Genomic DNA, 15,624 nt, shown 5'->3' with positions numbered 1-15,624 from the left:
CTTCCTTTAACAGGCAGAAACCTCCAGCAGGACCAGACTCATGTTAGACACACATCTGCTGAGACCGTGTTGGAGAGAGGGATAGAGGGAGATGAAGAGAGAGAGAGATGATAGTGGGAAGACAGATAGTAGCAGTTGTAGCAGCTGGAGTCTGGCACGTCCACAGCAGCAGAGATCCAGAGGAACCTACGAGACAAGGGAGCTCAGGGACTCCAGAAGGCTAGTGGAGGTATCTTCTGTGTCCTTTCAAAATAAAAGCATCATAGATAACAGTTTCATGAGGCAAGCTTTTCGCTAAAGTTTGGACTTAAAGAAGGAGTTCATGTCTTAAATCAGGGTTTTGTTTTGATCTTGCAGGTTGCGATGTGACCGTGCTTCACAGTGGTGATGGTTACAGGACAGATAGTTCAGCAGCGTCTCATCACAGCCCGTTGAACTCCAAATATGAGTTTGTTATATTTCTCCTGAAGGTCTTATTTGACATAATGAAATCATTCTGCTCTCGCAGGAGGAGAAACCCGACTTGAGCCGAAACAAACTGGAGCCAGAACCTTCGCAGCCGGAGGGAAAGGAGAGCGGGAACGAGGAGGAGGAGGAGGAGGAAGACGAGGAAGACTCCCCGCTCAAGGGGGACGCGGACGAGGGCTCGTCCACGTCGGCTCGCCTCGGGGCGGAGAGCGTGAAGCAGGAGCGCGGTGAGGAGCAGGAGAGCAAGGACAACTCTGGGTAGGTGGTCTGAAAGGACGCTCCCCTCCACCAGGGAGATAAAAAAAAACATAAAGATCTCCTCATGGCACAAACACAAGCTCCCTGCAGGGCTCCTGATCCAATCTGACCTGAAATCTTTACCACACCAAAACCAGCTGAGGAATTCGCTTTCCTCAGCGGCAGTAAAACTTCAAAGAGCCCTCTGACCTGAATGACACTAATTCCCAGTTTACCCACAATCCTCCTCTACCTGCTAACCAGAGAGAGGACGGCTCTCCTCTCTCTCTCTCTTTCTCTCTCTCTGTCTCTCTTCTAACTCAGCTCTCACCCTCTGCCCTCTGTCCTGTTATTATTTCTCTCGGCTTAGTCGGCATCAGCTGGCAGAGACATCTCAGAGCACCAAAGCCTGACTGCTACTGTTCACCTGGCATGTCACGCCGTGCTCTCTCTCTCTCTCTCTCTCTCTCTCTCTCTCTCTCTCTCTCTCTCTCTCTCTCTCTCTCTCTCTCTCTCTCTCTCTGTCTCTCTCTCTCTCTCTCTCTCTCTCTCTCTCCCTCCCTCCCTCTCTCTCTCTCGGTGCACAAACATGGCTGTGCCCTTTTCCCTGATCTCTCATCTCAGTCTCGGCCCCCCGTCTCTGTCTCTTCTCTCCTCTTTTTGCTTTTGATGTTCAGCTTTATTAAATGTTCCATGTGTGTGAGTGTTGTCACTGATGCATTAGCACCATAGACGCCAAAACTTAGCGCTTCAGAGGTAGTAGCCTTTTAGAGGAGAGCGTAAAGTCTTTGTTGGTTCTGGGGTAGCCGTGTGGTCTGGGTTTGTTTCCGGTCCAGAGCATCTGGATCGGCTCCGTCTCCCCGAGCTCAGACGTGTGTTTGTGCAGACTCCAGTTTGAGACTTGTGTGAAGGTTTTGTGGAGTTCTGGGGACCGGCTGGAGAAGGTTAACAGTTTGCATAGTTTGTCTTTGTTATTTGTCTGTTAGAGGAACGACACATCTCCACCTCCTCCACCTGTTCTGAAGCCAAAATGCAAACGGGCCCTGACATTTGAGATGGTGGTTTCATCTTGAGCCAGAGTGTGTGCTGCAGAGACCGGCCGATAGAGCCTCAGTGATGATGTCTCGCCTCTTTCAACCAGAATAAACACGTAACTTTCCCTTAAAGCAGCAAGTTAAAGTTGTCCGAATGATTTATTATCTTTATGTTTAATAGTTTTAAAAGGAAACAAGAAGCTCATTAAAAAAAAAAGATCTACAGTCAAATCTTCATCCAAAAGATGCTCAAGCAAAGAAAAGGGAGAGCAGCTGTGGTCGACGGACGTAGAGATAAAGCAAAGAGAGAAAGAGAGCGCTGTTCCAAAGTGTTTACACCAAAACAAACAAAGAAAAACGTCCACATTCCTGCAGAAACGTGCAGAAAAATGCCTTCCTGTCTGCTGTGTGTCTCTCTGCTCCGCTCTCAGTCACAGACGCTGTATCATAACGTTTCATAAAGTCGCTTCAGCACAGACAGAGAGCAGAGGAGAGAGTCAATGGCGAATCAGGAAGGTGCTGGGTTATTCATCCAACGCCTTCCTGTCTGCTGTGTCTCTCTCTGCCTTTCAACTAATGTTTTTTATTACTTTATTACGTTTGTTCTCAGGCCACGCCCACTTCCACAGATCGATATACAGGATAATGACACCGCTGCACGCCGCAGGAGCTTTAAAATGTATACACTAAGAAAATGATCCAATCAGACGGAGGTTAAAACACCGTTTGTCAATAAACTCCTGCGTCCTCAGAATCTCTTAGAAACTTTGTCTGCAAAAACTACAAAATTACGACCTGAAAAACTACAAAATTAACAACTTAAGCTAATACAGGAAGCTACGTTTGTAAAGGATGCTCATCTGGGCTAGGAGGTGAGGAATGACTCGTCTTTATTTCAGCTACTGGTCCACAGACATGGGTTTTCCACGGTCGATGCTGATGCAGATTATTGGCACTTCCTGTGACTGATAACAGATACTTCCTGCCTGCTGTGTGTCTCTCTGCTCTGCCCTCAGTCACAGTTACAATGGTGATTAATGAGAGCAATTATTTTTAAAGTTTACTTAAAATATAGAAATCCAGTGTGGATTATTTTCGGGCATACATGAAAAAGATAACACTGGTGATCAGGTTACTTTTAAACCGCTGTATGACGACCTACCCCCCATTAAATGTCCAAAACAGAAAGACTAGAGAATACAGACGGAGAGCACACACCACCACACAGTTAGCTTTGGGTCTACAGATTCCTCATTGGTCTCAAGAAAGAAACATAAAGACACAAAGCAGCGTGATTTAACCGACATGGAGGAGGCGGGCTTTATGACCCATACTGCACCCGGTCAGTAGGGGGCGCTCTAAGTGTTGTCACCTGAGAACTGTGAGGTGTGGAGCTGGTTTCGGCCTCTCTCTGGATCCGTGGTCCTCGACGATTACGTGATCGTGTGAGGCCGAGCCGAGTCAGATTTGTGATATTAGAAAGTCTGTTCAGTGTTTACAACCTTTAATCTGGATTGGGACGTGCTCTGCCAGATTACATGTTTAATCCAGCAGCAGAGAGCTAGCTTAGAGTCAGCCTTTAAAGGGTTAATAAAGCATTTCATACCATACAGGTACAAGATCATATTCTAAAATAGAAACTCTGTTGTCATGCATGTCAAATAAAAGCACTTTAGTTTGGTGGCAGTCCACTTCACAGGATCAGAAGAAGAAAACTCAGGAATACACTTTATTAAGTTCATACTCAAATTCTTCTCACTCAGCTGTTAGTTTGAGAAGTTTAAAACCAACGTCCACCGACAAATCATCCTTTCAGTGATCAGTGAGCAGCTAGATTAAAGTTAAAGCATGCAGATTATTATAAAGTTACACATCCAGGTTCAGAGTTGTTTTTGTCCACACAAGATATCGTGGACCATCAAATGTTTCATTACATTTCAACCGATCGTCCACGAACATCATCGGAGTATTTCACGGTTACTTTAAAAAGACAGCGACAAGTTAAAGTGACAGTAACACCAGATTTAACGTGACTTCCTTTCACCTTATGTTCATTTATCACTTCATTACGCCTGTTCTCATTTTTTAGGATAATAGTTGAAGGAAACCTTTAAATGAAGCGTCAGATATAAGCCACGCCCACTTCAACAGATACAGGATGATGACGCCTCTGCACGCCGCAGGAGCTTTAAAATGTTTACACTAAGAAAATCATCCAATCAGACGGAGGTTCACAAACTTTTTCACACTCAAACACACCGTTTTTCAACAAAGTCCCCAAATCTCTGGAATATTGTCCACAAAAACTACAAATTAAACAAATTCCAGAATCCACGCTGGAAGGCGAGGAATGACTCGTCTTTATTTGAGCTACTGGTCCACAGATATGGGTTTTCCACGGCCGATACTGACACAGATTATTGTTAGTTCATGAGACTGAGAACCGATATTTGGAGCCGATAAGCATTTATTGTAAAAATTAAAATATTTCCGTCAAAATTTATAATTAGAAATATTTAAAAATCAAACACAAGACTTCATTATTTGGCTTTAATAAATGTGTAATCAAGACTGAAGCTTTCAACATCACATAAAGTCACATAGTCATGTGACGTTAAGCCAGTTAGATCGTGTTTTGGGCGGGACAGACTCAGAGAAGGCGGAGCCAAAGAAGCACGATTTTTAATCAATAATGTGATCAGTGATCGGTGAAATAAAAACACTGATACAGATAATATACCAACGTCTCGTTTACACGACGGCCCTTTCACGAAATCTGTGTGCCATGTTTTCGTCAAATCTCCAGGCGCCCCCTGCTGGTCGCACCCCGCACTGCAGTAAGAGACGTTTGACACTTTACACAACAATGTAAAATGAGTCCAACTTTACAAACCGAGCACAAACTCATTAAACTAACGTCTCTATTATTCTCATTCTGACTTTATCCAAGCTTACTCTGTTTGATCATCACTTCTCCACACATGTAGCCGAGGATGTTTGAGCGGCGGGAGTCAGACAGAAAGCAGCTTTGTGTTTTTGGGAACAAGAATCTTCACCGGTCGGACCCTGGCTCTTTAAATCGGATGGATCTTTGCAGCGTGAGGTCCGGTGTTGTTGTTGTTGTTGTTGGTGTTGTTGTTTAGCGCTGAGAGGGATTGTGTTGTGGCGGTTGTTGTTGTTGTTGTTGTTGTTGTGTTTTTGGCTGCAGACCACATGGGATCTGCTGGCCCTGCTTCCTCCTGTAGTCTGGCTTTAAGTTGCTCCGCGCTGCCTGCCCAGCCGTGCCCAGCCGTGCTTTGCCGTGCTAACCCGCCCCCCACCCCCGGCCCCTAAAACCACTTACTGCACCGCCCTCCAGCTTCGACACCTCCTGACTGTTTCCCACTAGCTCCTCCTTGTGGCTGCTTTGTTTCTCACAGTGTGTGTGTGTGTTTGTGTGTGCGTGTGCGTGTGTGTGTGTGACTGAGAACCCCACGTGTGTTGTTGTGTGTGGATGTAGGGTTAGACAGCCTAACAGTAGAGGTAACTCCCGTGCAAGGTGACTGATTTTTGCCATGAAAGGATGATGTTTTATTTCCTGACTCTCTCCATGTTCTGTTCTGTGATTCTGCAGTGTGCTGTAGGTTACTCTGGAGTCAGACAGGGGAGCTAATGTTTCTGTTCAGGGTGTAGCGGTGTAGCGGGACAGGTGGAGCAGACTGGCTAGTTAACAGGCTTCCAGCAGCAGCAGTAGCAGCAGCAGCAGCAGGCGGTGTGGGGTGTGGGCGGGTGTGGGTGGGGTTCTGTGGGGCAGCCTAGGGCCAGGAAGTGCTGAACTGTTTTTCTTGCAGGGATGACAGCAGTCAGGAAGGTCAGGAAGGGGAGGAGTTTGAGTGTTACCCCCCGGGGATGAAGGTGCAGGTGAGGTATGGGCGAGGCCGCAATCTGAAGACGTACGAGGCCACTGTGAAAGAGGCAGACGTGGAGGGGGGAGAGGTGCTCTACCTGGTGCACTACTGTGGCTGGAACGTCAGGTAAGACAGGACCTGGGGAGAAATCACCTAACGTCTCTAATCACCCTAAAAAAAAAAGAGAAACAAACAAACATGTCCTCTTTGAAAGGATCACCTCTACACGGTGAGACAGATGCATCCCTCCCTCACAATTCTGCTTCAGCCAGTGCTTTGAACACGGAGAACACTGCGCCCTCTAGTGGCAGAAACAGAATTGAGTACTGGGGTTGATGTGGATCATTCCTCAGCTTCCACACCCCCCCCCCTGTCTGTCTGTCCCCCAACTGTCTGTCTCTTAACCAAACCCGCAGACAGGCTCGATTTGACTTAATCTGCATAACGACACCTCACTTTTTCTGAAAGGCCAATCAAAGAGCTGCTACACTCACCTCTACCTCTCAACCCTCTCCCCCCTCCCCAGCGGGTCAGGGTTCAAGCTGTGTTAACTAGAGTGTTAGGGTACCATGACACGGAGGTTAACTAGTGCAACCGGCATCTCATTGTCTCAATGTGGTCGTGTGGTCCTCCAGCACTCTATCAAAGACAGTGGGATGTTCTCTGCATTGTGTCTGTCGTGTGCGATGTCGTGAATCTTTTCATTCCTCCTCATACGACCCAAAGTAGCTCCCTTGGTACTGTTGGAACTGTGTGGAACATGATTTGTGTGGTGGTCGGTGTAAATATTGTTTCTTTCTTCATCGTAAAGGTTTGTCTTTTTCCACATTACATCACCGGATCTCTTCCTTTTGCTGTCGAGGCGTTCAGTGTCACAGCAGCATGTTGGGGTCAGACGGTAGAGGTGTCTGTGTGGTGGGTGGTGTGAGAGGATGGTCTGAGCCGCCCTTCGCAGACCTGAGCGATGAACCCGTCTCCTCTCTTTGTATTTTTCGTGTTGCAGATACGATGAGTGGATCAAAGCCGACAAGATTGTGCGTCCGGCGAACAAGAACGTACAAAAGATAAAGCACCGCAAAAAGATAAAGGTACGAGCGCCAACATCTCACCTCTCTCTTGTGTCCTCTCTGTTCTCACGTGAATCTGTTCTCATCTCTGACCTCCTCGTGTTTCCGCCCGCAGAACAAAGCAGAGAGGGAGCGAGACCGGCTGGAGAGGCTCAATGACAGAGACGTCCTCGGCCCGTCTAACCGGCTCCCACGCTCCAAATGCGGCCTGAGTCAGGATGTGTTTTCCAAGATGGACGAGGGTGAGGACAAAGGGACTCAGCAGTCTCCAGTCAAGTCTATAGAAATTACTTCTATCCTCAATGGCCTGCAAGGTAGCAACACTCATGAGCTTGTAGCCTTCACGCACACTCAGATCAGGACTGTTTGACTCTGATGTGGTTCTTGTGTTCATGTGGAAGTCCTGCTGTCGCTGACTCTCTTGTCCTGTTTCTCTCAGCCTCCGAGGTCTCCACGGACGAGAGCGAGCGCGAGGACGAGGACGGGGACGGGGAGCAGACGGAGGAGGATCGCCTGAGCAGCAGAGGAAGCCTGAGGAAGGGCCCGCCGGAGCCGCCGCAGACGTCGGAGCGCTGGGAGAGCGGGGCCGCACCTGAAGGATCCAAACCTCCTCCGGTCTCAGGGAAAAACCACGACCCGGTCTCTGCAGAGAGCGCAGATGCCGGGAAGAGACGGAGCCAACCCGAGGTGGAAGGGGAGGCGAGCAGCAGGAAGAGGAAGTCCGACTCTGCAGCAGAGAGGCCCGCTAAAGGACCATCCAAAGCCAAGACCAGGAACACCAGGAGCGCAGACTGGCTGCCCGGAGGATCTCCGAGGAAGCTGGAGGGAGAGAGACCGCCTCCAGGGGAGGAGAGCAGCAGCTCGGATGATGAAGCTGCAGCCGGTGCAAAGTCCCAGACGGGGGAGAGCGAGCGGAGGCCGAAGACCAAAGGTTCCCCTTCGAAGAAGTACAACGGCATGAAGGAGAAGAGCAAGGCCGGCAGGCAGGCCGGATTCTGGGAGATCCCTGAGAAGAGAGCGAAGACGTCGGGGCCGGCCGAGGAGAGACCAGCTGTCCGCTCTAAAGGACAGAAGGACGTGTGGTCCAGCATTCAGGCCCAGTGGCCCAAGAAGACTCTGAAGGAGCTGTTCTCTGACTCGGACACTGAGGCTAACTCTCCTCCTCCTCCGGTCCCCTCGTGTCTGGAGGATCCGGGCGTGGACCAGGACGGGGGCCCGGAGGACGAGGCCTCGGAGGAGCAGATGGAGAACGACAAAGTGCAGGAGTTTCCGAGCAGCGGCAGCGACTCTGTGCTCAACACCCCGCCCACAACGCCAGAGTCTCCCTCAGGAGGAGGCAGCGTCGTGGAGGACTCCGGTCCGCCGCAGCCGCCCTCCCCGCCGCCATCGCTCCCCGCCACTCTCCCTCCAGAGCCGCTCTCTGACGCTCTCCCTCCAGGACCCGCGCAGGAGGAGGCGGCAGGTGGGCGCAGCGAGACCGACAGCAGCACAGTGGAGGTGGAGAGTCTGGGCGGGGAGCTGCAGGACCTCCCTCAGGACGAGGGGGCCGGATCCCCCTCCAAGGTGTTTGACGTCAGCCTCTCCTGCAACAGCAGCAGCAGCTGCAGCCTGGAGCTGAGCGGCAGCAGCGTGCAGGACAGCGAACAGAAGTCCAAAGGTACAAACACCAAACATTAATATCTTTGTCTCCTTTAATTCTTCTTTCACGTCTCGTAGTCTGATCCTCACGCCGTCTCTCGTTGTCTTTGTAGCGTCTGCGAGTCAGAAGCGGCCGAAAGAACCTCCGATGGTTGCACCCGCAAAGAAACACAAGCCAAGCCGTAAGAGCCTCGGTGTGCCTCCCAAAAAGAACAGGAAAACAGGTGAGCGGAGCGACGACTCCCGCCTGCACAGGAACACAGCAGCAGGTCTTTATCAGAACATGAATCCACGCTTCACGTTTGATCCTCTGGGTGGAGAGGAAATTAAGTTTCTCTTCCTCATTGTTGTTTTTGTTCTTCTCTCTGCAGCCAACAGCAGCGACAGCGAGGACCAGTCTGTGGAGGGCCCGGCCAAACAGACGCCGTCCAAGATCAGCACGCCAGACGTGAAGGCCGCCGTGTCGCCCAAGTGTCACGGTCGATCTCCTCCCTCCAGCCATAAGTACCACAAACAGAGCGACACTGAGCACGCTCAGCACCGAGACAGCCACGGAAGATCTCCACGGGTGTACAAGTGGAGCTTCCAGATGTGTAAGAGTCACACGCCGGTTACGACATACCTGAGGGTGTTTAATATGTCACTTTATCTGCCTCAAAGTCCTAACTGTGTCTCCTCTGACTCCTCTTAGCGGACCTGGAGAAGATGAACAGTCTAGAGAGGATCTCGTTTCTTCAGGAGAAGCTGCAGGACATCAGGAACCACTACCTCTCCCTCAAGTCCGAGGTGGCCTCAATCGACAGGCGGCGAAAACGCATGAAGAAGAAGGAACGAGAGAGTGAGTCAGAGTTTACTTATTGAAGAGTATAAGACAGTCTTCTTTAAAGGTGACATATCATGCAAAATGGACTTTTTAATGGTTCTCTACCTGAAATCTGTGTCCCTGTCTACAAACCCCCTGAAAATGAAAAGAGTCCATTCTGCCCCTGTTCTGATTTCTCCACCTTTCTGTAAATGTGTGCTGAAACCAGCCGTTTCAGACTTCAGTGTTTTTCATACGTCACAACGCCATCCGGTCTGTAACAGGAAGTCAGAGCTTGGAGCTTGTTCAGCCCATAGACTGTATAAAATACAACTCAACCCCTCCTCCATTTTTCATTCCCTGCACACATGTGTGCTAACAAGGAGCTTAGGAGGGAGGCATGCTAGTTGCAGGCTGTCTTAATAAACACAAAGGTCGCTTTGACTCCCCACGTCTGCAGATTTGAAGATCTAGTGGATGATTTTTAGTTTTCATGGAAAAGTGCTAGCGCTAGTTAGCATAGCCACATAGCTACATGTTGGTAGCTGTGTACCAAGACACACGTCGACATGCTGACAAATAAAACAACAAGAAACACTAAATCTGTGACCAATGGTTCAGAAAGGTCCTGCTGCAGGCGCCTCTCCGTCAGGATCAGATTCTGGATCAGATTCAGAGGGTTGAAGTAACGCGGGTCTGTGAGCAGCCGTGTATATTCAGCCAACATGTAAACATTAGATCAACATGCTAGACAGCCGAGGCTACACCCACTTCCTGAAGGGGCGTGGTCAGAGAGCTCATTCTCATTTAAAGGCACAGACACAGAAAACAGCCTGTTCTGAGTGGGGCTGAAAAAGAGGGGTTTACAGTCAGACCAGAATCTGATTTCAAAGAGTTTTTATGAGCAATAAACTTTAAAGACACATTCTGGGGACCTCTTAGACCAATATATTTTGATGAAAAAGAGCAGAATATGTCACCTTTAAAGTCATGATTATGACCTAACCAGGGAGAGAAGTGTGAAAAATGCGTCACTGGTTTGGCGTGCTTCAGCTCACTAAAGATGACTAAAAGCTTTGTTGATCCTGAAAGAAGTTCTGAGTGTAACCTCGCTGTGTCTCTGTCCCTGTCTCTCTCTCGTTCTCTGTCCTACAGGCACCGTGGCAGCTTCCTCTTCCTCCTCCTCCTCCTCCTCCCCGTCCTCTAGCTCGCTCACAGCAGCCGTCATGCTAACGCTGGCCGACCCCCCGGTGTCCTCCTCGTCCTCCTCGTCTCAGAACTCTGGGGTTTCTGTGGAGTGTAGGTGACAGGACCAAGCAGCCACAAACACACCGCACTAAGCACTTAACCAGCACCCCGGGGCCCCCCGCCCCCCCCTCCCCTCCGACAGGACGGACGAGTCCACCTCCAGACTGAAACTACTGGGGCACAAAAACCAGACCAGAGACAAAAAACCAGAAACAAGCACTATTTTCTATCGACAACTGTTTCCTTGGCAAGCTAACGGCACTTAAGTGCACTTTTATGAAGACGGGGATGAAATTTGTTTAAAGAATCCTGAATTTGTTTTGGCGCTCGTTGATTGAACATTTCTAAGAGTTCTTTTTGCTAGCAATAACTGTTTCCATTTGATAACGTAGCTCTGCTGAGGGAGGAGTCCGGTCCGTGTGCTCAGCGGGGCGCAGCCTGAGCTCGCCCCGCGCTCGTCCGGAGGATCACTGCCACGTTTCGGCAGCGAGGACGAAGGAAATGTTTCTCTGCCACGTTTCTGTCCTCACACGATGAACGCAGAGATGTTCTGATACCGATGATTTAAGAGTTCTGAAGCAGCCACAGTCACATCAACTTTGTTCAACAGAAATCAATTAATTTACTTCTTTTAAACGTCGTCTCTGCTGTCATGGAGGTGTCATGGCTGCCACCGCTCACATCTGTTTTAAAGCAGCAAGTTAAGAGACGCCTCAGATTCGCTCTACTTGACTTTAAGCCAGGGTTTCTTCACCACTCCTCATCCCTGATGGTTTTAAATCATCTCCTCTTTTCCAAAAACAACAGATGCATCAATAACAACTTTAAAAATACTGAATTAAAGAGATAAATGTTAAAAATCTGTGTTTTTTTAATTCTCTGATAAAGAAATAAGAGACAGAAAGGAGTCCAAATCGTCTTTTGGACAGATTTATCAATTTGTGTTATCTCTGTTTTACCTTTTAAACTAAATATCTGAATAAAAATGTTTATAAAATTAAATGATATATCATTTAAATATTATTTATCAGAACTAGTGTTATAACAGCACATTTAAACGCAGTAAAACCTGATGACAGAGACATAAAGAATGATTGGAGCAGATCAAACTTCCAACAATTATTACAAACAAAAAAATAATGAATAAAATAAAGAAATACAAAGACGTATCTCTTTGAACGTGATTTAAAAGAAGACACTAACAAGTTAAATCTATATCAAGCAGGGGCGTGACCGGGCTTTTCAGACTGGGGTGGCCCAGCCCGGTGACTCACAAGATATCTAATCACGTACAGATTAACATAATTTACGACGCGACACAAAAGTGACGACAAAACAAGACATCAAATGAAGCCCAAAGTCTCAAATGAAGCTCCTAACAAAAGAAAGCTATGTGAGTTTGTTAAAGCAGATCAGACATTTGATTTGAAGACAAGTCCCGCCTCCGACAAGGCAAACAGCCAATCAGAACTCGAGATTTTGGGGCGGCCAATTAGAATTCAAGGAAAGCTAGTGCCACCCCTCCCGACACACCAGATAGGCTCAATCTGATCCAGGAACAGACTTTACACAATAACCAAGTTCAGCTAAGCAGAGCTTTTTTGTGTGACTACATGTTACATACTTTGTCCACAGGGGGCGCCAGAATCAACACAAACTGAGCGAGCTTTTCATTCAGTGTTTACGTTTGATTATGATGCTCCTCTGATCGCTTCTAAGATCATAAACGTTGGTATCAGAACATCTCCACACGTGAAGCCTTCATGTGATTAAACCTCGTGGTGGTCGAAGCTTGTCACAGGTGTGCGGTCCTGCACACGTGGAGTCACACAGGTGTGCGGTCCTGCACACGTGGAGTCACACAGGTGTGCGGTCCTGCACACGTGGAGTCACACAGGTGTGCGGTCCTGCACACGTGGAGTCTCACAGGTGTGAGGTCCGGCACATGTGGACTCTCACAGGTGTGCGGTCCTGCACACGTGGAGTCACACAGGTGTGAGGTCCTGCACATGTGGACTCTCACAGGTATGCGGTCCTGCACACGTGGAGTCACACAGGTGTGCGGTCCTGCACACGTGGAGTCTCACAGGTGTGAGGTCCGGCACATGTGGACTCTCACAGGTGTGCGGTCCTGCACACGTGGAGTCACACAGGTGTGAGGTCCTGCACATGTGGACTCTCACAGGTATGCGGTCCTGCACACGTGGAGTCACACAGGTGTGCGGTCCTGCACATGTGGACTCTCACAGGTGTGCAGTCCTGCACACGTGGAGTCACACAGGTGTGCGGTCCTGCACATGTGGACTCTCACAGGTGTGCGGTCCTGCACACGTGGAGTCACACAGGTGTGCGGCCCTGCACACGTGGAGTCACACAGGTGTGCAGTCCTGCACACGTGGAGTCACACAGGTGTGCAGTCCTGCACACGTGGAGTCACACAGGTGTGAGGTCCTGCACACGTGGACTCTCACAGGTGTGCGGTCCTGCACACGTGGACTCACACAGGTGTGCGGTCCTGCACACGTGGAGTCACACAGGTGTGCGGTCCTGCACACGTGGACTCACACAGGTGTGCGGTCCTGCACACGTGGAGTCTCACAGGGGTCGATGGGCGGGGTTTAGCTGAACCTGGAATGATACTGTAGTGCCTTTTTGTTCCCACGGGGCACTTTGAGGACGGACAGCACTTTGTATTCCTGATCCTCTTCTCCAATCAGAAACCAGAGGGTCGGCTGGTCGGACGTCTCCTCGGGGGGACGGACCGGAGGACGCTGTTCTTTGAGCGAGCAGGCGGAGGAGGCGGTGATGGTTTTTATCTGCAAGCGGAGAACGTTTATACTGGATCACCTGAAACCTACTACTGATGCTCCTGCAGCCTGGGGGGTCACTGTTGAGCTCGACAGTTTGAAATGTGCAATGATGGAGGTCATCGCTTCGGTTCATCGGCCTTTTAAAACTCATCTGCTTTATTTCAGGAAGTTTTTAATCACACATCTGGATCATTAAAGGGACAGTTCAGTGTTTTTGGGGGGAAGGGTTGTGTGAGGAGCTTATAAAGAGTTCGTGTAAAGATACAGCTCGTGTGTGAGGACGAGAAGCCGGCCAGAGTTACTTCAAACTTAAACCCTAAAATACGTCAAAAAAGACGGTCCACGTTAAAAATGGTCTGAAATGTGACGTTAACGTAGAAACATCTTTAAAAAAACATCAATTTATAAGTAAAGTTACCGTGCATCTCAGTCACAAACACAAACATCTAGGAGGGCGGTGGGATCTGATCTCTACTGCCGGCTCAACAGTCTGCCGCTCGCCACTGTCGACCACCGACCTCGTACTTAAATTTCCTTCAGGTATGAACGTCGGCGTCCGAGGGCTTCTACCTTCAGAGTCAGAGCTACGCATTCAGACTCTCTTTGCATCGTCTCTGAACCTTCTTATAAACGTAAGAATAATTCACCTTTCCGTTTCCACTCACCATCAATCGTCATTAATCGTCATTATTCACGATGATTTGATCATGCGATTACCGTTTATACTGTATTTTTAAAGCGCTAGACTGAGATTGGTATTTAGTGTCTGACATGAGCGCCCTCTGCTGGACAGGGCAGAGGAGAGCGCCACATATTATGTCATTCCGTTAACGAGTACAGCTAGAATACGTCAAAAGTAGCGATGCTCTGAAGCGACTAATTAGCTCGTCATTTAAACGTAACTAGATCTTTCATCTGAGATTGTTTACAACCGATAATAGTCGTCATCAACTGAAGCTATGACTTGGTCACGACATATGTCCACGCATGATACTTATAAATTACGTTTTTAATTACTCGTTTGACCGACGAGTAATTCTGATTCTGACGACGTTTTATCGGCTTCTGTGTACGAGTTCGTCAAACAGGACCCGTATCGCTCGTACTATCAATAAGTACCTCACACAGCCCCGCTTCAAATAAAGCGGACTATCCCTTTAACGTGACAGCAGCCATATAAAGATGTACTGCAGCATGAAAGAAGCTGAATCCATTATTTGCATCAACATGAAGTTTATTCCTCTGAGTCTCGTTTTGCTTTGTTAAATAAAGCAACGCGCTCTTTTTTTTTATTTGCCGCATCTTATTTTGAAAGCACCCCCGCCAGCTTCCTGTCCCACTCGCCCTACCAAAAAGAGTTTCAGATTAAAGGTAAAGATATTGTAAATGTGCATTTATATCCTAAAGTGACGTATGTGTGTACATTCTGAAGAAGAGCAGTGTTTCCTCTGTATAGACCCGACTGTACGATAACCTGAAGTTACATTTTGTTTGGCACTTGTATGTAATTGTATGCTTTTGTTATACATTTGTATATTGAGAAGTGTTTTGAGTCGAGCTATTTAATATCTTGCACTGTTAATAACATGTACTTTTCTGTACAGACAGTTTTACGGTTTTAACTGTAGTTTGAGTGTAAATACTGAGGGTCACAGCATGTTTGTTCTCCCTGTCCTCTCTCAACAGATTCTTTCTTTTCTTTCCCTTCATCAGTTTCAGTAGTTTTGATTTCCTTTCTCCCGTTTTGATTTCTCGTTCTGCTTCCGTTTGTTTTCTAGAGCTTGTGCTTGTAAGAGAAGTGTGGAGGTTTGGACGCCGGTCTGAAGCTAAAGCTGTATGAAAACGTTTCTTGAAAACGTTCTGGGTCACAGATTACGAGAGAGTAAAAGGAGCTTATTGAAAAACGCTCGATAGTATTTATTAGGCTCATCTGATGATGGTCGATGTGTAATTTATTGTAAAAATGTAAGCAAAGCAGAAAAGCCTCTGTTTGAAATAAATGCCATAGTTTGTGAAGTACTCGCTGCGTCTGCTCACTGTGTCATGATTACACCACAGAAGAAGAGTGGCAGGGTTTTCTTCTTCACTTGAATGTTAATAATAATAAAAATAATAATAATAATTCGCATTGCCGGCAGTAAGTCGAATTCGTTCCCGGTGGGGGTTGGACTCCGCCAGGGCTGCCCTTTGTCACCGGTTCTGTTCATAACTTTTATGGACAGAATTTCTAGGCGCAGCCAAGTGGCGGGGGGTTTCCGGTTCGGTGGCCTTGGGATTCCGTCTCTGCTTTTTGCAGATGATGTTGTCCTATTGGCTCCATCGAGCGGTGACCTCCAGCTCGCGCTGGGATGGTTTGCAGCTGAATGTGAAGCAGCGGGGATGGGGATCAGCACCTCCAAGTCCGAGGCCATGGTGCTCAGTCGGAAAAGGGGG

General features: G+C 48.3%; 1 protein-coding gene across 1 annotated transcript in view; it reads left to right on the top strand.

The window, feature by feature from the left end:
- The window catches only part of arid4b (AT-rich interaction domain 4B), a 16,474-nt gene extending 1,264 nt beyond the window's left edge, over nt 1–15,210 (top strand). The window contains exons 2-11 of the mRNA XM_034682275.1: nt 509–726; nt 5,570–5,752; nt 6,630–6,714; nt 6,809–7,007; nt 7,133–8,350; nt 8,445–8,600; nt 8,703–8,924; nt 9,023–9,169; nt 10,289–10,436; nt 14,970–15,210. Coding sequence (XP_034538166.1) covers nt 509–726; nt 5,570–5,752; nt 6,630–6,714; nt 6,809–7,007; nt 7,133–8,350; nt 8,445–8,600; nt 8,703–8,924; nt 9,023–9,169; nt 10,289–10,436; nt 14,970–15,015 — 2,622 coding nt within the window. The 3' untranslated portion in view covers nt 15,016–15,210. The remainder of the gene's footprint in view (nt 1–508; nt 727–5,569; nt 5,753–6,629; nt 6,715–6,808; nt 7,008–7,132; nt 8,351–8,444; nt 8,601–8,702; nt 8,925–9,022; nt 9,170–10,288; nt 10,437–14,969) is intronic.
- The last annotated feature ends 414 nt before the right edge of the window (nt 15,211–15,624 follow it).

The sequence above is a fragment of the Notolabrus celidotus genome, chromosome 4 (assembly GCF_009762535.1).
Source record: "Notolabrus celidotus isolate fNotCel1 chromosome 4, fNotCel1.pri, whole genome shotgun sequence".
NCBI classification, from domain to species: domain Eukaryota; kingdom Metazoa; phylum Chordata; class Actinopteri; order Labriformes; family Labridae; genus Notolabrus; species Notolabrus celidotus.
The sequence above is the reverse complement of the archived record's forward strand: the minus strand, read 5'-3'. Positions and strand labels throughout refer to the sequence as shown.